Here is a 21,779-nt window from a genome sequence, read left to right as displayed (position 1 = left end):
ACAAAAAGAGAAAATAGCATTTTAGAAAACATGCTTTGCAAGATAGTGTTCCATTGATTTAAGATGTTGGAGAGAGAACTTTGACTTTTTCTTTTTTATTAATATGTCCTATTCTCTTTTAGGCAAACATTCATGAAAAACACTGGCCATTTTACCAGAAGCATGGGGGGCAGAACTTCCCTTGTGAACATGTCAAAAAGGCTGTTGCTGAGATAGAGGAAATGTGCCATATACTGAAAATGGAAGGGGTGATTGTTAGGAGACCAGAAATAATTGACTGGTCAGTCCAGTATAAAACTCCGGATTTCGAGTCTTCTGGTAAGCCACAGTGATATAACATAGATACTTCCCAAAACACCTAAAAGAGCACCAGTAAGGGATGGTTTGCAGTTTCTGAACTCGATATTTAATGGGCCCTTTAACATTCTGTTATTCAAGGGTGTGATGACATGTTTGGTTGAGATGCAAAAGATCGAGGGGCCGTGCATCCTGGTGTTTGAATCTGGTCTGCAGGTTTGCCATTATAATACATTAATCTGTGTGGATTTTTATTTCTTCTTTTCTTTTCTTTTTAGGTCGAGCTGTTGTAATTGTGGCTTACAGCTATACTCCTGCTTTTGATTTGTTTGTTTCAGTGTCCTCCAAAAATCCTTGCTTGCCAATGGTCTGTCCTGCCTCTTTGTCCCTCCTTTTTCTATTCTGTTCCTCCCATGCAGCAGGAACTAAGAACTATTTCATCACACTACAGTTATTTGTCTGTTCTCAGGGGACTACGTTTTTCTTTGTTTCCTGCTCTGTTTCTATTTGCCATAGCTGATTACATTTAAATATAGTTTTCCTCCCTCCCACCTCCTCCTAATTCCAGAGTTGTATTGGGAGTATGTCTTTTGCAATGATCCTCTTTGTTGGTTTCAGTTTCAGTTTATTTAGCTTTATTCGATTTTTAGACAAAATCATGAAAGCACATACATACAATATATTCAATAAAATAAATTCAATTAATCAGCAAAGTTCACAAAGATATACTACATTCCCAGCAGTGTACGTATTGTTACGAATAACAAGACATACTGAAAAGCTAGCTAATCTAATATCACATAAGTTAAATAAAACAGTTAACGCGTATTTTAAAAACAGATAAAATTCCTTATATTACATAAAAGTTGTTTAGTGTAAGAACAAGATTAAAAAGGTCACAGTAAAAAACATTAATTTGCTAACACTCTGAACAATTCTCCTGAGTTACATGGTCTTCCTCAAGGCAATCAAAATTCTTAGATAAGAAGCCACTGCTTTGACCTCCAGGGCTGCTTCCAGCTGCTTTAATTTATAATGCACTGCCCGGCATCCTCTTATGCCCCAATTTATAAAGATTGGTTTCAAAAACAATTTCCTGGGTGCCTCAAAAAATGTACAGAAAAGAATCGAATGAATATTCGATTGCTGTGAACGACCGTCACAAGGGCATTTCCCCAGATGTTTTGACCAGTCATTACGATTGGAGAATGTTATCAGTCACAAAAAAGTGTCGGCCTGAAACCTGGTCAGTAGCATTCTCGAAAAAGGACTAGGGTCCAGCAATAGATATGGCTGTAAGCCTGTGTAGTAAAGTAAAACCCTGACACATTTTGGCAGTGAGTTTGTGTTTTACGGAGAGCCATCTTTTATTATCTAAGAAGTCCATGATCATCTTTTTCAACACCCGTCTTAGGACAAATTCCAAACACAGAGGATTCTCAAAATATTCTATATGACCAATATCTATTGCTATAGTTTTTACATGTTGTAGCCATTTAATATTTCTCCCTCCATCTAACTGTAAGCAGTCCGAGATAACCTCTCTATTAAGTGATGTTTCTGGGGTAACCCAGATTTTGTACCACAGGAGGAGTGGAGCAGATTTAATTGTATCTTCTATGTGTGCAATGCCCAGTTCCCTATGGCTAAAAAAAATAGACATAGATGTTGGTGTCGTGAGCAGGTAGCGAATAAAATCATTTTCTGTTCATTGTATCTGGTCGGTTTTAACAAAACCCCAGATACCCGCTCCATAAGTGCCAATAGGGATACACTTAGCTTTATATATTTGCAAAAGTTCTTTGACGGGGCGACCACCTAACTTCCTTGAAAAGTTTATCAAGGCTCCCTTTGCTCTAGTGATCGCCAGATTTCTGGCCTGTACCGCCTTAGTCCAGTTACCCCCACTATCGAAGGTTACTCGCAAGTAGTTCAAATTAGTAGTATTTTCGATTTTTCTTTTATTCAGGTAGATTGCCTTATTAGATTTTAAAGAGGTACCACATCTCATGGAGTATGTCTTGGAGACATTGATCTCTAGCCCCCGCATATCCATATAATCTGAGAACTTGACCACTGCCCGTTGGAGACCAATAACTGTTCGTCATATAATAGCGGCGTCATCCGCGTAAAGGAGAATGGGGATAGGAATCCCCCTCACCGCCGGGTAATCACATTGGAAGGACTTGAGGTGCCGGCCCACACTATTAATATAAAGAATGAATAGGAAGGGTGCCAGAATGCACGCGTGCCTTACTCCTCTTTTGATGTTAAATTTGTTAGAGCATGCACCATCTCTCCCATACCTTACCCTCGCACCTGCGTTCCTATATAGTTCTTTAATGAATGTTATAATCTGCAACTCCATGCCTATGTCGGCTAATGTCTCCCATAGCATGGAGTGGTCTACGCAGTCGAACGCGGAGCTTAAATCCACGAACGTTATGAAAAGGGCTTCATTTTTTGCTTGTGTGTATTTTGCTGCTAGCAAGGCTAAGTTAAGGCCCTGTTCAATCGTCCCTTTACCTGAGCAGAAGCCATATTGTAAATTAGAGATAATCTGATTCTCTTCCACCCACTCCGGTAACTTGTTAAGAACGATCCTGCCTGCTACCTTCATTAAAGCGTCCAAGAGGGATATTGGTCAGTAGCAGGCAGGATCGTTCCTGTCTCCCTTTTTACAAATCGGCACCACTATAGCCTCTGGCCAAATTGGAATAAAGCCTAAGGCATTAACACTATTTAAGACGTTAGTTATGATAGGTGACCACAATGCTAGTTCCGATTTGTATATATCAATCGGGACGCAGTCTGGTCCCGGTGCCTTTCCAGGGGCACTTTCTTTAATGGCCCTTATTACCTCCTTATGGTCAAAAATAATCCCCAAAGGAAACGCCTCTGAATTCTCTTGATTATCAATGGGATTATTATGCAGCCTTGTGTCAGATCTTTTATACAAGTTAGAATAATGGTTAACCCATACATCTCCTTGGACTACTACTTCAATGATGTCAGTGTGTCTTTCTGAGAAAAAGGGAGCATTTACTGCCCTTCATGGAGGATCTGCCAAATTTCTTGATTTAGTTCTAACTTCCTGTTAGCTATGACATCTCTGTATGATTTTCTTGCCTGTCTGACTAATTCCAGTGACCTTGGGGATTAATGTAAAGCTGATATTAATTTTTTGTGGGCCTTTGAGCAATTTCCCTTTAGGAGGGCGGTTTTTGTAGGTGGCAGTCAATAGATTCTTTATCTCGCCCGTAATCACCACAAAGGATGCAAGGATTTGTTGATGACCTTCAGTTGCAGACAAACAGATGAACAAATGCTCAAAAACTTTGGTGACCAGCCTCTCTAGCAAGATTTTTGGGTCAATTCTCCCCCACTTGATGGTGTAACCAGCCTCTCTAGCAAGATTTTTGGGTCAATTCTCCCCCACTTGATGGTGTAACCATTTGTGCAACCTAAAGTTATAGGCTTGTGATAAGTCATCTTGTTAGGTTGGGCCTGTGCCTGAGATGTCAGGGAGACCGCTATTGGGTAATGATCACTATATGCAAGATCTATAGTCTCCCAGGATTGCACTAATAACCTGTGCATACATAACAGAAGGGTAAAGTCAATTATCGATTTTACCCCTCTTCCATGGAAAGTTGGTGCAAAATCCGCCATTGGGGTGCAAAATTCGTTAATAAAACCCATATCGAACTCATAAATCAAACTGTTCAACAGGTCCCCTATCCCTGAGTGAATGAAGTGGGTCAACGCTTCTTCTCTATTATCCTTCAGAGGGCATGTACCTGTATTATTGCTGGTACAAATAAAACTATTGAAATCGCCCAGCCACAGGAGAATCAAATCACTGCCACCTAATTGCTCTAATGTTTTTATATGTCTTCGTAAGTTAAAAATAATGCCGTCCCATAAGGGAGCATGGGCGTTGTTATAAAAATTTATGATAGCTAGCTATTTTATTCCCGGCCAGCTCACTAATATAATTTGATAGTACTCTGCTGAGATAAATTTGAGAAGTGTTATGTCGGATGTGTTTAAGGTATAGGTGCACAACCCACCTTTATTTCTACGGTTATACTATTTTTGCTTGGGGTGGCTGGTGTATTGAAGGTTCGATAGCCCCTCAGATGTAACTCATAAGCCAGCCACGTTTCTTGGAAACACAGAATGTTATATTTAAGATATTGCATCTTGCCATTCCTGATCTCCCATTTTATTCCTTAATCCAGCGATGTTCCAGGAAATAACTAATTGACTTTTGTGTGTATTATTTACAATATTACCTGCCCCTTCCACCATGCTATTTACATTAGTTTGTTCGGTTTTCTTACTTGCTTTCTTATCACCTGAGATAGGGAGGAGTCCACAATCCCTCACAATGTTATCACTACCTGACGGCAGTCAGTCGACCCCCTCCATCCCCATCAATGAAGAGAAGCGATTTGAGGTAGCGACATTAAACATGGTGGGCATATCAAAGCGGGTGTTACAATTTCTTGGTCTCTGTGGGTTTCCCATTAGGGCTTTTGGGTAAAAACAACCTAAGTCTCTGGTAGATATCCCTCCCTCGCAGTCTCCTGGGAACCAGTCTCGGATGTAGTTTGACACCCAACGATCCCTAAAGTTTATAACAATTATATCCCCCAATACATCCTTCGGTCTTTTTCCCATCCAGTCCAGCCTTCTGACATGTAGAATTTCACCGTCCAGATTGGGCGGTAAAGGCCTATTAGCTCTTAGCCAGTACATGACTTTGTTTTTAAGAGTCTGGTAATTTTCAAATGATCCTGCCGTCAGCTGCGGTACCCCGGTAAGGACAATAACAAAGGGTTCAGCCTCCGGTGGGAGGTCTATGTGCTGAGCATGTCCTATGATCTGTCTCTCTTTGTGGGTATTCTTCTGATTCTTACCCTGTATTTCCTGATTTATCAATTTGACTTGCATTTTTTCTGATGTTTCCCCAAGGGTGATAGGCTTGGGGGCTGGGTTCCTTGTATGAGCGCCGGTAATGGTTTCAACATGTGTTTTGGGCTGCAGCTTTCTATTAGCTACATTATTGGGGGCATTTGACACTATCGTTGTCTCCGCTACAGTGGGGGTGTTTCTTTTATTTGCCATTTCTTTCAGTAGATTAGAGTTGGCAATTCCCATGTCTGTAATGGACCCTATTTGCTTAGTCATACATTTAATCCTCTCAATTAGAGGCAAAAGCAACGATCTAATCAGATGTTAAAAATTTTTCATGAAAACTTGCTCAAGATATGTTATAATGTGACCCTGGATGGATTCACTTGTTTCTACGCTTTTAGACTTGATGGGCGTCCTATCAGCTTGGCAAGCTTTAGCTCGACTTCCCTTTTGTTTTGTCCCACCTCTCTTTCTTTTCATGGGGACAGGCAGCCCTGGTTGTTTAATACTGGTCGGCTTTTCTAAAGCCTGGCTACTAGGAATTGATATTAACGAATCTTCCGGTGAGGAAAGAGATATAGTGTCCAGGCTAATGTCAGTGCTAGCAGAATCATGTTGGTTCAATAAGGATGCTGGGAGATCCTGTAACTGAGGGGGAATACCTATAACGCTAGTTAGTACAGAGCGGGTGCTAACAGGGCCGGACTGGGAACATAAACCGGACCTGGCAAACTGCTCAGCTGCCGCCCCCCCCCCCGGGTGAGCGGGAGTGCAGCCGAGCAGTTTGCGAGGGTCAGTTCCGGACAAATTTGTTACCCGGGCCGATATTGCTGACCCCCAGTAACAAAAATGGCCCCCAGGGACCCAAAACCGGCCCCTGCCCTAGCGGCCTACCGGGGAAACACCCGGTGCCCGCTATGGCCAGTCCAGCCCTGGGTGCTAACATGCGTTGGGGTTTTGACTGATTGAATAGTCCCTATAGATGAGAGTTTTCTCTGCAGTTCTAGGGATATACGTCGCTCAGTTAACATCATTTTTTTCTCTAAAACTGAGCTAGCCCTTGTGATAAATGCGTCCAGAGTCCCTTGCGCAGATCCTCCTATAGAAAATCTTTGTCCTAAGCTCAGGGTATCAGTCATGGTGTATGTATAGATTCCACCACGTAAACCTTGAATAAATGTCAAAAAGGCTTACCTCCATGTTCTGTGTTGGTGAATAGTCAAGGGGGGTGGCCCAGCCCAGCCCATCCGTCCCCGGATGGCTACAGACGGCCCGCCCTTTGCCCGGGCCTCACCCGGCGCTGCCCGCGCACTCCCGCGACGCGGGGAGTCACGCTGATCTTTATGCGCCTCCTGGCGAGATCGACTGATGCGCGGCTTCCGGACGCAAAGGGTGCTGGGAGTTGGAGTCCCCTGGAGCACCTGGACCCGCTCTCCGCACAGCGGCCGCACTCAGGGTGACAGAGTGTGCAGCGGCGGGAGGCAGGCTGACGCAGCGGCTCCGGCGTCTAACAAGCAATTTAAGTGCCACAGGTAAGATCACAGCAGTTCCAAATGTTTCCGTGAAGGTTATATTTGTTAGGCTTTTAACAGTTTTTTTTTGTTGAATGTCATTTGGGCTTTTTTTAGTAAGGTGTTAGTTGTTTTGGGGCTTTGTTTTAAGGAGTATGGGACTTGTTACTCTTGTGAAGCTGCTACTGTAGTGCCCCCTCTGTACAAGCAGCATGCTTTATAGGCGCGAGCACTAGGCACTTGGTGATGAGAGCGTGCCCAACCCCTTTGCTTTTGTGCAGGGCAGTCGCATCGCTCAGCCAACAGTCTTTAGGTATGAGCAGCCTATATACTTGAATGCAGTGCAGGCTGTTCACTCTGGGCGGTTCCCATCGCGTTCTTGCCTTCAACAAGTGGCAAGGTTAAAGGTAATCTAAAATTAGTTATACAGTGAAAAATAAACAGTAGACCTCTTGATATAAACAGAGGCACTGAAGTCCCTCTTTCAGCTAGGTTAGCGCTCTCCCCACAAAACATTTGCCCCAGGTGCGATACTCATATCAGTGTTCAGGCTTTAGGGCACTCCTTCTTTTCAGACAATCCTCCCCCAAGCATTCACGCTTTGTGTATCAGCTGAAAATTCCACGGTTCTGGTGGAAACACGTGTCTTTTAGAACTTCAGAAACGTGAGTATATATTTTAAAAAAGTCTTAATTAACAGTTAATTAATTTTTGTGGGCACAGGTATGCAAATTTATACCATGTTTTTAAATAGTTAACAGTTGGTAAATTTTGGGAGGTGCTTGTTGAAGGTTTTTTTCAGTAAATGGTGTGAGGTTTTAAAGACAGACGGCACGACTCCTAGGTTAACGCTACCGTAATTCAGGATATTCTCAAATATTTGCCTGAGACGCATTCCTCACATCCGTTTTCAGGCTCTCAGGGCAAGACTACTTTTCACACAATCCTCCCCCAAGCATTCACGCTTTGGGTATCAGCTCACGACTGCCACTAAAGAGGTCACATGTCTGCGAGAAATACGTTTTGGAACTTCAAAAACATAAGTTTACCAAAAATCTTCTTTTTCACAATTATCAGTTGGTCAATTTTTGCAAAGAGTTTGGAACTCAGGGGCATATTATCAAGCAATAGCGATAATTATCGCTATTGCTTGTTTAGAGACAAAAATTTACCGCTGAGCTGCGGCGATTTTTATCGCAGATAAACCTTGGTATTACCAAGGTTTATTGCAAATGCGATAAAAAACGGCCGCAATGCATGAATATCGCTGAAAAGTCAGAGATATTCATGCATTACCGAGCTAATACTCTTAGCCATGTTATCCACCTCCCATTGGATAACATGGCTAAGAACTGCTCAGGGCAGGTGTTAGCTTTTGGAGATATATCTCCAAAAGTTGGTAATAGGAGATAGCGATGTTAGCGACTGTTTTCAGTCGCTAACATCTTGGCACGCCCACTTTGCATGTCATTAGTGATAAATATCACTGACATGCAAAGTGGGGCCCAAGATGGTCGCTATCTCCTATTAGCTGTCACTAACTGGTGTTAGCGACAGCTTGGTAATAGGGAGATAATTTTATCTCCGCTTTCTTGGCTTTTAAAGCCAAAAAAGCGGAGATAAACCCTCTTGATAATATGCCCCTTAGTTTTTTTGACAGTAACTCGTGTGAGGTTGTTAGACACACGGGCTGCTTTCACTTTACACATCTATTTACTGAGTTGGTGAAACGGAGTTTAGTTAAAATGTGCTCCGCTTTGTATCTGTTGATTATCCTTTTACGCTTGCTTGCCATCTAAACAAAAGAGAGAACGTTGGGGCATATTATCAAGGGGCTTTATCTCCGCTTTTTTGGCTTTAAAAGCCAAGAAAGCGGAGATATAATTATCTCCCTATTACCAAGCTGTCGCTAACACCAGTTAGCGACAGCTAATAGGAGATAGTGACCATCTTGGGCCCCGCTTTGCATGTCAGTGATATTTATCACTAATGACATGCAAAGTGGGCGTGCCAAGATGTTAGCGACTGAAAACAGTCGCTAACATCGCTATCTCCTATTACCATCTTTTGGAGATATTCGCGCTAAGCGCGAATATCTCCAAAAGCTAACACTTGCCCAGGAGCAGTTCTTAGCCATGTTAGCCAATGGGAGGTGGATAACATGGCTAAGAGCATTTGCTCGATAATGCATGAATATCGCTGACTTTTCAGCGATATTCATGCATTGCGGCCGTTTTTTATCGCATTTGCGATAAACCTTGCTAATAGCAAGGTTTATCTGCGATAAAAATCGCCGATTTGCGGCGATAATTTTTGTCTCTAAACAAGACAAAAATTATCTCTATTGGTTGGTAATATGCCCCGTTATCTTGTTGCAGCTTGTTTGATAATGGGCCACTGCTGCCAGCTCTGATTGTCTCATTCCACAGGTGATTTACTCCAGCCGGCATACTGTTTACTCAGTGCTTGTCAGGCACACACTACACTGACCCACGCACATCTTGAAGCCTGGGCAACGCAGCATGTCAGCGTTAATGCACATCAGAGTTGTTTGAAGTGACCATTCATTTATTTTTCAATAGTGTGGGGTGCAATTAGGCCTGTGACCCAGTTAGGTATTTATGATTGTGACACTAAATATTTAATACAAACAGATTGAAAGGGTGAACACTTAACATGCGGGCTGCAAAGTGAAATAAACAGTGATCACTTGCATTTTAAATGCATGTCACATTTCACCTCTCTTACTCATCTAAAAAACATAAACTGTAATACACACTGAAATGTCCCGGGCATTGCATAACTCCATCACTAGAAGTTAATTTATTGTCAAACATAATGGCTACTGAGAAGTGCACATCTCTAAAAGTTGCCTTACATTTCACAGACAGAACAGAGAACCACAGAATTTAGGCTAATGTGCTCAAGATCTCACATTTTGCTCCATAGTTTTTCTAATGTAGCCAGTCTGAAATGTCTTTTTTTAGCAATTTGAAATAAACAGTCTTGAATCTTGGTTTCGACACAGCACATGTTAGAATAATGCTTTTGAAAACATTTGTTGCTGAGAGGGCTGCTGGAGAGCCAGATGGTCTACTCGCTTTGACTAGTTCATTGAATTCAGTTTTGGAAAACAGTTTGAAGGAGCTTAAGGATTGGTGGTTGTTTTTGTTCCGCGGGTTTATGGCTTTTGTGGGTTGAGCTCTTTTTTGTTTTATTCTGGTAGCAGTTCTCCAATGTGTTTATTCTGGAGATAAGCTAGCCGGTAATTCTGCCAAAGTAGTGTTAGTGGTGGTGCATTCTAGGCTGCAGAATTTTTTTTGCGGGGGAAGGATAGCTGCATTGATCAAAATCAGTTTCTATGGTTTTGAGTGCTGATTTGTAATATTGTGTTATAGGCAGTTAGGTGATTTATTTCATTCTTGTTGTTGGACTACCTTGATTTGAATTGTAGTGCAACACACTCAAACCTTTGGTCATGTTTTAAAAATATATATATATTTCTTGGCTGAAGTCATGGCACAACACATCAGCTCACAGTTTTCATTAGCTCTGGGGTTCCTGTATCACTTAGGGAGCTGCTCTAGCAGCTGCCTGTTGGACCCGGCCTCATGGCGTGGTCCTACCCCTCCCGCATGGAGGGCCCAGGCCGACATCGGCCCTCCACCCAGTACCGGGCAGCCCTTTTGCACGACACTACACGCCCCAACATTGCTGGTCCGGTCACCATCCCGGACCCCCCCTACCGGCCTGGCCCCATCGTGGGTCCCTCACGACCTCCGCACGAGGCCGCGCCCGACTCCATCTTGGGCCCACCACGTCACAACCACGTGGCCCCGGCCCCGGCCCAGGCCCCAGCGAAGCCCCGACATCTAGGCGCCAAGATCTACCCAGGCGGTCGAGTGGCGACTCGACAGATACCCGGAGGAGGGAAGTTTCGATGGGCTTCCAGCCGTCCCCGGACACCTGGTATCTATCACCCCCGGCATCCCTGGGTGCTGGCTCCACCCCCCTGCTGGGTGTCTGGACACCATCTTCCCGGCCCCTCTGACCCCAAGGCGCGAGGGTCCGGACATCAAAGAACTCCAGTCCTATATCTGGGCCAGCCCCGGAGTAGGACGGCAGTTGTATCCTGGACTGGAAAGCCCTACTGACGCTGTCACGGCCGACACCAGAAGACTCATTACCTGTAACCTGACGAAACCTTGAGAGCCTGCTGGTGCTGCCGCGGCCCACCTTTGCCGAACCATCTTGAGAGCCTGCTGGCGCTGCCGCGGCCCACCTTTGCCGAACCATCTTGAGAGCCTGCTGGCGCTGCCGCGGCCCACCTTTTGCCGAACCATCTTGAGAGCCTGCTGGCGCTGCCGCGGCCCACCTTTTGCCGAACCATCTTGAGAGCCTGCTGGCGCTGCCGCGGCCCACCTTTTGCCGAACCATCCTGAGAGCCTGCTGGCGCTGCCGCAGCCCACCTTTTGCCGAACCATCTTGAGAGCTTGCTGGGGCTGCCGCGGCTCACGTTTTGCCGAACCATCTTGAGAGCCTGCTGGCGCTGCCGCGGCTCACCTTTTGCCGAACCATCTTGAGGGCCTGCTGTTGCTGCCGTGGCTCGACCTCTCGGAACCCCCGGCTCGAGGATTGAGAGCTGTGTGCAGGGTATCCCTTCCTGCCCCCATACCGAGACTGTCCCGCTACCCTGTCCCTTTTACGAGACTCTACAGATCCCTCGATCTGCCTGTATATACCGCTGAGACCCAGCCACCTTTATTCTTGATAAAGCCTAAGAACTTAACCTCTTGTGTGGTGTCCGTTTGTAGTGCTGTGGTTATCCTGCTGTACGATCCAAGGAGAGGACCCTCACCCAGGAGGCCTCTCAGTAACGCTCGGCTACTTCTTGACGGAGAGGTGGACCTAGGGGTGGCCAGTCAGACATCTTCTGCCTCCCCCGGGATCGCCTTTCTAACATTGGTGGCAAGCGACGGGATCCGAGCCGACGCAGATCGTACAGAGAGTAATTCACTCACTACCGAGAAAAACACACCGCGACCATGACTACTCAGGAAACCAGACCGACGGCGGAATTCCAGAAAGAAAAGATGGAAGATTACAGCCACAAGGAATTAAAACATTTCTGCAAGGACTTAGGCATCGCTACCACGGGCCTCAACACCAAAGAGGACTTTAAATCAGCCCTGCAAGCCTGGGCGGACGCCAATGACGCGCCACCCCAGAATGAAGATAACCCGGGCCCGAACGGACGCCCGGAGACCGACACGAACCCAGCGGGGGAAAGACCCGCAAACTTGGACACGGGCCTCCCCCACGGAGACGCCCGAGAACGAGAGAGGAACCGGCTCCACGAGTTGGAGCTCGCCAGACTCCGACAAGAAGGAGAGATACAGCTGGCAGAAAGGAAATTAGCCCTCGAGCAACTATGGCTGGAAGGAGACCTAGAGGAAAGGCGAAGACAACGAGACCTCGAGGAAAAGAAACTCGTGCTCGAGCATGAGCGCGGCCTCAAAGAACTGGAAATCAAGGCCAAGACAACCGAAACCAGCACCGCCGGGGGTAAGACCTCACCCCCGCCGGTGGACACGAAGGTGCACATATCCAAGGAGGTCGTCAAAGAATACTATAAGAACGACGACATCCAACAGTGGTTCAAAGCCTACGAGGTCGCCATGACAGCCCATCGAGTACCCCTCAAAGATTGGGGCGCCGGCCTATGGGGAAAGTTCATCAACGAGGGGAGAGATGCCCTGCTAGAGCTCCCCGACGCCGAGATGACCTCGTACGAACACATGAAGACCGCCCTCCTCACTCGCTACTGACTCACCCCCGAAATGTACCGGCAGCGATTCCGAGACTGTAAAAAAATTCCCGGTACCACTTGGGTGGAGTACGTGAACTTTTACAGCAGAGCCTTCGAAGGGTGGATCAGAGGCTGCCAGGTCACCACCTACCAGCAGTTGGTCGACCTCATCCTATGGGAACATCTTTCCAATAACTGCTTCATCGAACTCCGGCAGCACCTTCTCGACAGCAAATTGACAGAGCCACGAAAACTCGCTGTCGAGGCGGATAGATGGGTGAGCAACCGAGTTCCCCGGAGTCCGATGGGAGACCACGGCCGGGGATCCCCGGGGAACCACCGACCACGAGGTGGCGGAGGAGGCCAGAGCAGGGGCCGAGACACCCCCACGGGGTCATCCCCTACCTCCCCGTCGCCATCCCTGGGTTGGAGGGGAGGCCCCCCAGCAAGACCCGGGCCCCGCCCGAATGTTACGTGCCACCGATGCCAGCGACAGGGCCATTATGCGAACGACCCTCTCTGCCCGATGAACCAGCGACCCGGCACCACCGGTCCCCCGAGCCGCCAGATCGCGGCCGCCGCTCTGAGTGCAGAGGGAGGCGAAGAAGAAGGCGACGACACCGAGCAGGCCGAGTGGGAGCCCGCCGCCATGATCTTAGCATGCCTGGGCGATCGAGACATGATCCCCCGAGACCCGATCCCAGGTAACACCCAGAAATACTGCCAATGGGTCACCATCAATGGACGCCGGGCCGAAGCCCTCCGAGATACTGGGGCCAGCGTAACGGCGGTCCGCTGCCACTTGGTGACCTCCGAACAAATTCTTCCCAACGTCTTGTGCCCAGTGCAGTCGGCGGACAACTCTGAGAGTTTGTGCCAGATGGCCCGCATCCCCTTCGAGTGGGGAGGGGTGTCGGGCGTGCTGAAAGTGACTGTCCGAGACGATGCCCCCGTGGACTGCCTCCTCGGGAACGACCTGGAAAGTTCCCTCTGGGCCGGCGTAGAGCGGAGAGAGCATCTGGGGATGCTAGGCCTTCCCGAGTGGGTTTGTGCGACCACCCGCTCCATGTCCGCCCGGGCCCTCACCCCGACGGAGGAAGCCCCGATCGAGGAGCCGGAGTGGCCCGCACCTCCACCGCCCGCCGTACCCGAGGACGCCGACCCTGCACCCGGCCCCCAGGGGCCCAGCCAGGAAGAAATCACCGAGCTCGGCCACCTTCCAGAACTAGCTCAATGGCGCCAAGAAGGTGGCCCCACCCGCGAACAATTCCGACAAGAACAGAGCACCTGTCCCTCCCTCGAGGGAATTCAACGACAATCCGCCACTCAAGCCGCTGGAGACCCCGCGGGGTCCCACTGGGTCTATTGGGACAACGACCTTCTCTACAGTGAGCAGAAGATTGCCGAACTAGGGGCCAGCCGGGTGCTGGTTGTTCCCCTCCGATTTAGAGACTTCCTTTTGAACTTAGCGCATGATGTGCCCCTCGCCGGGCACCTGGGGCAGGACAAAACTTACAGCCGCCTGGTGACTCATTTCTACTGGCCGAAAATGCGCAACGATGTACACAATCACTGCCGATCCTGCCCGACCTGTCAAGCCAGCGGGAAGAGCGGGGGGAAAGTCAAAGCCCCGCTCCAGCCCTTTCCCGTGGTCACCACCCCCTTCGAGCGAGTGGGGATCGACATCGTGGGGCCCCTGGACCCCCGCACCTCTCAAGGGCACCGCTTCATCCTCGTTTTAGTAGACCATGCCACCCGCTATCCGGAAGCCATCCCCCTCCGAACCATCACGGCCCCAGTAGTAGGCCGAGCCCTAATGGGGATCTTCTCCCGAGTCGGCTTCCCCCGAGAAGTCATGAGTGATCGGGGCACAAACTTTATCTCCAAGTATATGCGATCCCTGTGGCAACAGTGCGGGGTCACATATAAGTTCACCACCCCGTATCACCCCAAAGAGAATGGACTTGTGGAGCGGTTTAACCGAACACTGAAGGGAATGATCAAGGGCCTAGAGGAGCCACTACGACGCAAATGGGATGTGCTGCTGCCTTGCCTCCTGTTTGCATATCGCGAAGTACCCCAGAAGTCCCTGGGGTTCAGCCCCTTTGAACTATTGTATGGGCACCCGGTCCGAGGCCCCCTCAGCCTGGTCAAAGAAGGCTGGGAGACGGCTGTCCGAGCTGCGCCACCAGATGTCTACCAGTACCTCCTGCCCCTCCGCAACCAGACTCGGAAGTTCCGGGAACTTGCTGAAGCCAACCTTGAAGCCAGTCAGGAGGAGATGAAACGCTGGTATGACCAGAACGCCTCGTCCATCGAATTCGAACCGGGCCCGCAGGTCTGGGTCATGTCCCCGGTTGAACCTTGTGCCCTCCAGGACAAGTGGACGGGGCCCTTCAAAGTGGTGGAGCGCAAAAGCCCCGTCACCTATCTGGTGGACATGGAGTCCCCCAGGAACCCCCTCCGGGTTCTACACGCTAACCGGCTCAAGCCGCACTTTGCCCGCACTGAACTAAGTCTGCTATTAGCGACCGATGACGGAGCTGAAGATGACTCCGAACCTGTGCCAGATCTCATGAGCACCACTGAGAAGGACGGCTCCATCGAAGGGGTCATGCTCTCCTCCACCCTGACCCCCGAACAGCACCATGACTGCCGGCAGCTGCTGGGGCAGTTTGCAGATCTGTTTTCCCTCACCCCTGGAGTCACCCGGTGGTGTGTCCACGATGTAGACACCGGAGACAGCCCGCCTGTAAGACACCGAGCTTTCCGAGTGCCTGACCGAGTGCGGGCCTGCATCCAGTCCGAGGTGGCCAAGATGCTAGCGCTGGGGGTAGTCGAACCCTCCGACAGTCCGTGGGCCAGCCCAGTTGTCCTGGTCCCTAAAGCCGCCGCACCCGGCACGCCCCCGGAGCTCCGGTTCTGTGTTGACTACCGGGGGCTGAATGCCGTCACCAGGACCGATGCCCATCCCATCCCCCGGGCGGATGAACTGATCGATCGTCTGGGGGCCGCCAAATATCTCAGCATCTTCGATCTCACGGCCGGGTATTGGCAGATCGGCCTCACCCCTGGAGCGCAAGAGCGATCAGCCTTCTCGACCCCTGATGGCCACTACCATTTCAAGGTGATGCCCTTCGGCATGAAAAACGCCCCGGCCACCTTCCAGAGACTCGTGAATAGAGTGCTGGCCGGGCTAGAAGAGTTCAGCGCCGCCTACCTAGACGACATTGCGGTGTACAGCCTCCACTGGGATGCGCACCTGACCCACCTCCGGGAGGTCCTGTCGGCCCTCCGACGGGCCGGACTACCAATAAAGGCCAGCAAGTGCCAGATCGGCCAAGGGTCCGTGATGTATCTGGGACACCAAGTGGGGAGCGGCCTGGTGGCTCCCCTCCAGCCAAAGATTGACGCTATCCAGGCCTGGGAGCCCCCGGTCACCCAGACAGCCGTCCGAGCCTTCCTGGGGCTCACAGGATACTATCGGCGCTTCATCAAAAACTATGGGAGCATTGTGGGGCCCCTCACAGAACTGACCTCCAAGAAGCTACCCCAGAAGGTATGCTGGACCCCAGAGTGCCAAGCAGCCTTCGAGACTCTAAAGACTGCCATGTGCACCGCCCCTGTGCTCCAGGCCCCCGACTACAGCCAATAGTTTGTGGTCCAAACCGACGCCTCGGAGCACGGCATTGGGGCGGTCCTCTCACAAGTGAACCCTGAGGGAGTCGACCTTCCCGTTGCCTTCATCAGCCGGCGGCTGCTAGCCAGAGAACAGCGCTGGAGCATCATCGAGAGGGAAGCCTTCGCCGTCGTGTGGGCCCTAAAGAAGCTCCGGCCCTACCTCTTCGGCACCCACTTCCGGGTTCAGACCGACCACCGGCCCCTGCGGTGGTTGATGCAGATGCGGGGAGAAAACCCAAAACTGTTGCGATGGTCCATCTCCCTGCAAGGGATGAACTTCACTGTGGAGCATCGCCCCGGCAATGACCACGCCAATGCTGATGGCCTGTCCCGATTCTTCCGCCTCGGCGAGGAGAATCCCCAAGAAGATGGGTGACTCTCCCTTGCCTTCAGCTGGGGGGGACGCGTGTTGGACCCGGCCTCATGCCGTGGTCCTACCCCTCCCGCATGGAGGGCCCAGGCCGACATCGGCCCTCCACCCAGTACCGGGCAGCCCTTTTGCACGACACTACACGCCCCAACATTGCTGGTCCGGTCACCATCCCGGACCCCCCCTACCGGCCTGGCCCCATCGTGGGTCCCTCACGACCTCCGCACAAGGCCGTGCCCGACTCCATCTTGGGCCCACCACGTCACAACCACGTTGCCCAGGCCCCGGCCCAGGCCCCAGCGAAGCCCCGACATCTAGGCGCCAAGATCTACCCAGGCGGTCGAGTGGCCACTCGACAGATCCCCGGAGGAGGGGAGTTTCGATGGGCCTCCAGCCGTCCCCGGACGCCTGGTATCGATCACCCCCGGCATCCCTGGGTGCTGGCTCTACCCCCCTGCTGGGTGTCTGGACACCATCTTCCCGGCCCCTCTGACCCCTAGGCGTGAGGGTCCGGACATCAAACGACTCCAGTCCTATATCTGGGCCAGCCCCGGAGTAGGACGGCAGTTGTATCCTGGACTGGAAAGCCCTACTGACGCTGTCACGGCCGACACCAGAAGACTCATTACCTGTAACCTGACGAAACCTTGAGAGCCTGCTGGCGCTGCCACGGCCCACCTTTGCCGAACCATCTTGAGAGCCTGCTGGCGCTGCCGCGGCCCACCTGCGCCTAACCATCTTGAGAGCCTGCTGGCGCTGCCGCGGCCCACCTTTGCCGAACCATCTTGAGAGCTTGCTGGCGCTGCCGCGGCCCACCTTTTGCCGAACCATCTTGAGAGCCTGCTGGCGCTCCCGCGGCCCACCTTTTGCCGAACCATCTTGAGAGCCTGCTGGCGCTGCCGCGGCCCACCTTTTGCCGAACCATCCTGAGAGCCTGCTGGCGCTCCCGCGGCCCCCCTTTTGCCAAACCATCTTGAGAGCCTGCTGGCACTGCCGCGGCCCACCTTTTGCCGAACTATCTTGAGAGCCTGCTGGCGCTGCCGCGGCCCACCTTTTGCCGAACCATCTTGAGGGCCTGCTGGCGCTGCCGCGGCTCGACCTCTCGGAACCCCCGGCTCGAGGATTGAGAGCTGTGTGCAGGGTATCCCTTCCTGCCCCATACCGAGACTGTCCCGCTACCCTGTCCCTTTTACGAGACTCTACAGATTCCTCGATCTGCCTGTATATACCGCTGAGACCCAGCCACCTTTATTCTTGATAAAGCCTAAGAACTTAACCTCTTGTGTGGTGTCCGTTTGTAGTGCTGTGGTTATCCTGCTGTACGATCCTTGGAGAGGACCCTCACCCAGGAGGCCTCTCAGTAACGCTCAGCTACTTCTTGACGGAGAGGTGGACCTAGGGGTGGCCAGTCAGACATCTTCTGCCTCCCCCGGGATTGCCTTTCTAACACTGCCCCAAACAACTCCCTCCGCGGATGGCAGTACTGGGTGCCAGGGTACCTTACTTTGTTGCTGTTTGAGTATACATCTTCTGTACTACACACCATTACTCGTTCTCTCTCTAATCACTATACCTCTCAGTTCTCTCTTCAAATATGGCAAATTGTCTCGCTTACTCAGCTCTCTCTCATTCTCTTTCTATATACTTTGTCTCTTTCTCTTCACTTTACCTTTCCTGTAGCATTTATACTTCCAATTTGTTTTGCACTCTATTCCAGGGCGCTTTATATATTACACATCCTTCCGTTCACTTTATTTTTTGGTTCACTTTTCTATGTTGATCTTTATCCTGGTTCTCATTTTTTTCAGTATCCATTATCTTTACTGATACTTCTCTATGTCTGCTGTCCCACTGTCTCTCAGACCTCCTGGCTATGCCCCTTTCTCACTTTAACCCGATATCTCCATGTCCCCATGCATCAAGGCTGATTCTTTCTTCATTCTGGGTGTGGGTTATTTGCTCCGTGAATACTGACTTTTAAACTTTGGGCCAATCACCATTGAGTTTTGAAAGGCAATCATATGATTGGAGGTGCTCTTTCTGGAAGGCTGATGTGCAGCGTGCAAAGAGATGCCATTGTGTTGGGATTGTGGAAAACATTTTCAGAAGCCCCAAAAAATCTGCCTTGTCGGAAGCTATTTGTTCATTATCTACGTTCCTATCTTTTAGAAAACTGAACGAGGAATCCCCAAACAAATGATAAAATGGAGTGTACTGTTTGTATTTATTAGAGAAAAATCTGCTTATAGGTCTGCATTATTTTACAACTTTGTTGGAAATGCGTTCTATTTCTTGAAAAAACAGCACACATTATGGCTTTAGCTTATAAAAGAAAATGCACATTGGTTGTGTTTAAATGCTCCACACATTCTCTTTAAGCGCTGGTTTAAATATTCTATGTGTACAAATTAAACAAGGTCTTACTTTTGCACATGATAAACACACGTTTTGTTTTGCGCAGCACGGTTGGGTACACTTTACTGTATTTAGTTTGCACTCATGGGCTTCAGAGCTGCAATTTCAAATTTTCCAAAACATGATATGTTTATTTACTTTCAGTACCCAGGGTGTGTGGGACAAGTTGCCTTTTTTGGATTTCCAATCCGATCCACTTAATGGAAATACAAATACAACAAGCTTATACTGTGCCATTTCCTCACTTTAAACATGCAGTAAAAGTATTTAGAAGGTGTCATATGCAATGCATACTCTGGATTCGGTTCAGGCTTTTGAGCTATGGTTGAACAATCATCAGTGATTTTGGCCACATAATACGCTCTACTCTATACCACATAAATAAACTCTTCAAAACTACACTCTATGCCATGTAGCAACACTCCACATAAATAGCCTCAACGCCACACTGCATTCTTATTGTTATTGTTATCTGGGGTTTATATAGCGCCAAATCACCGTCAGGTCTCTAGGCGCTCATGACACAAACAGCTAAGTGAGTAAGAAAGTACAGATATAGGAGCAGTACTTCAGATGGAACAGAATGTCTTCAGTGACTTCCTAAAATGAAGAAGATGTGTTTCTTTGCGGAGGGACTCCGGCAATTTGTTCCACATCTGTGGAATTTGGACACAAAAGGATCTCCCTCCCTTGCTTGTGATTTTGAAGCGCGGACATAACAGCAATTGAGAGTTGGAAGATCTCAGTGCACGTTTAGGGTTGTAGACCTCAAGCCGTTCTTTTATATAGGCAGGCGCTTGCCCATAGACTGCCTTATGGGTGATGCATAGACTTTTGAAATCCACCCTTTGCTTTATAGGGAGCCAATGTAGCCTGCACAGTAATGGGGAGGCATGGGTCTGTCTAGGTAATCTAAAGATCAGCCGCGCTGCATCATTCAAAATAACCTGCAGGCGGTTAATTAAGATTTTTGGCAGGCCTAGGTAGAGCGCATTTCCATAATCAATCCTTGAGATTATGGTCGCCGAGACAATGGTCCGGAGCATATTTGGGGAAAGTAGGGGAACTAGCTTGCGTAGCTGCCTGATCAAATTAGTACACATCCCAACAACAGAGGATATCTGGCTGGCCATTGTCAGCTCATGGTCGATCTTAATACCAAGGCTTTTTACATTGGGGCACGGTTTTGGGGTGGGGCCAAGCTCTTGGGGCCAAAACAAATCACTCCAGGGCGAGGCCGCAGTTGAAACCACTAGAACCTCCGTTTTTTCGGGGTTTATTTTCAGCAGATTTACCGTCATCCAGCTAACCATATATCTGAGTATATTCAGAGCTTGGTCTGTGCGGATGCCGTGTTGTCAATACTCAGTAACAACTGGGTGTCATCGGCATAGTTAAAAATTCTACAGCCCATGCTTGCCAGGGAGTCTATCAGTGGTTGTAAGTAAAGATTAAATAAGAGTGGTGACAATGCAGAGCCCTGCGGGACTCCGCACTCCAGAACACCCACTTCAGACATACAATCCCCTAATTGAATCCTCTGGGTCCTCCCCAGCAGGAAGGATTTTAGCCATTGAAATGCTAGATCCTTTATCCCAGAAGCGGCTAGTCTGTCCAAAAGCAGGGCATGACTGACAGTATCAAACGCCGCTGAAAGATCTAAAAGTATCAGGGCGCTTGGTTTCTTACTGTCAGCCATGCCTCTAAGCTCATCCAGCACGGAGAGCATTACTAACTCGGTGCTGTGATGTGCGCGGAACTCCGCTTGACGCTCCTGGAGTAGATGGTGTGACTCCAGGAACGAGGACAGGGACTTTAGCACATGTTGTTCCAGGATCTTGGACAGAAAAGCCAGCTGTGATATTGGCCTATAGTTTTTCAAGATAGCCGGGTCTGCCCCTGGCTTTTTTTATCAGGGGCTTGACACGTGCCTCTTTAAAACCACCTGGTAGAAGACCAGTGTCTAACAAGTTGTTTAAGAGGGAGATGATGTGGTCCTCTAGAACAGGAAGCGCCAGATAGAAAATTCCAGGAGGGCATGGGTCTGCGGGGGAGCCTGATTTGGTTCTATTTATGAGCTGTCCAAGGATTGTAGAGTCCATACCTGGAAACCTAGAGATGGTGGATTTCGGGGGTGCTTGGGAGACCTGTGGTGCAGGGGGACCATTTGAACTGTCCATCTTAATATCAGACAGGATAGTTGCCACTTTGTCAGTGAAGTAACGTTGGAAGGTGTTACAGTCTATTGTTATTTCCACTTTTTCATCTTTCTTACTCAATTCTTTTAGAATTCTAAAAGTTTCTTTCTGTACATTAACTGCATTGTTTATACGGGTTTCGTAATATTTCCCTTTGGCTGACACAATAAGTTTTTATATACGTTCAAAGATATTTTGTACTGTTCTCGGTCTATAAAGTCCTTTGTTTTCCTCCAGCATCTCTCAAGATGGCGAAGCTTTTTTTTGTGATCCCTTAGAGATGGGGTAAACCAAGGAGCCCCTTTTTCAGTACCCTTTATTTTTTGTACCTTTTCAGGTGCTATCTGGTCAATAGCCTGTCTAAGATTCACCGCTATAGTATTGTAGTCCTGGTCTAAATCACCATAAGGGACCATAGATTGTACATATTTAGGAAGGACGTCAGTTAAGGCTTTTGAGTCAACTTTTTTCCATTAATGCACTTTTTTTGTTTTAACAGGTGGTTTGGCTAGGACGTTATCTAAAGGAATATCACACAGGAGTAGGTAATGGTCGGACCAGATACAGGGTACGAT

General features: G+C 49.1%; 1 protein-coding gene across 1 annotated transcript in view; it reads left to right on the top strand.

The window, feature by feature from the left end:
* The first annotated feature begins 221 nt into the window (after positions 1 to 221).
* The window catches only part of LOC144761198 (glycine amidinotransferase, mitochondrial-like), a 56,521-nt gene continuing 34,963 nt past the window's right edge, over positions 222 to 21,779 (top strand). The window contains exon 1 of the mRNA XM_078646695.1: positions 222 to 318. Coding sequence (XP_078502821.1) covers positions 222 to 318 — 97 coding nt within the window. The remainder of the gene's footprint in view (positions 319 to 21,779) is intronic.

The sequence above is a fragment of the Lissotriton helveticus genome, chromosome 6, assembly GCF_964261635.1.
Source record: "Lissotriton helveticus chromosome 6, aLisHel1.1, whole genome shotgun sequence".
Lineage (NCBI taxonomy): Eukaryota > Metazoa > Chordata > Amphibia > Caudata > Salamandridae > Lissotriton > Lissotriton helveticus.
This window is presented reverse-complemented; position numbering and strand designations above follow the sequence as displayed.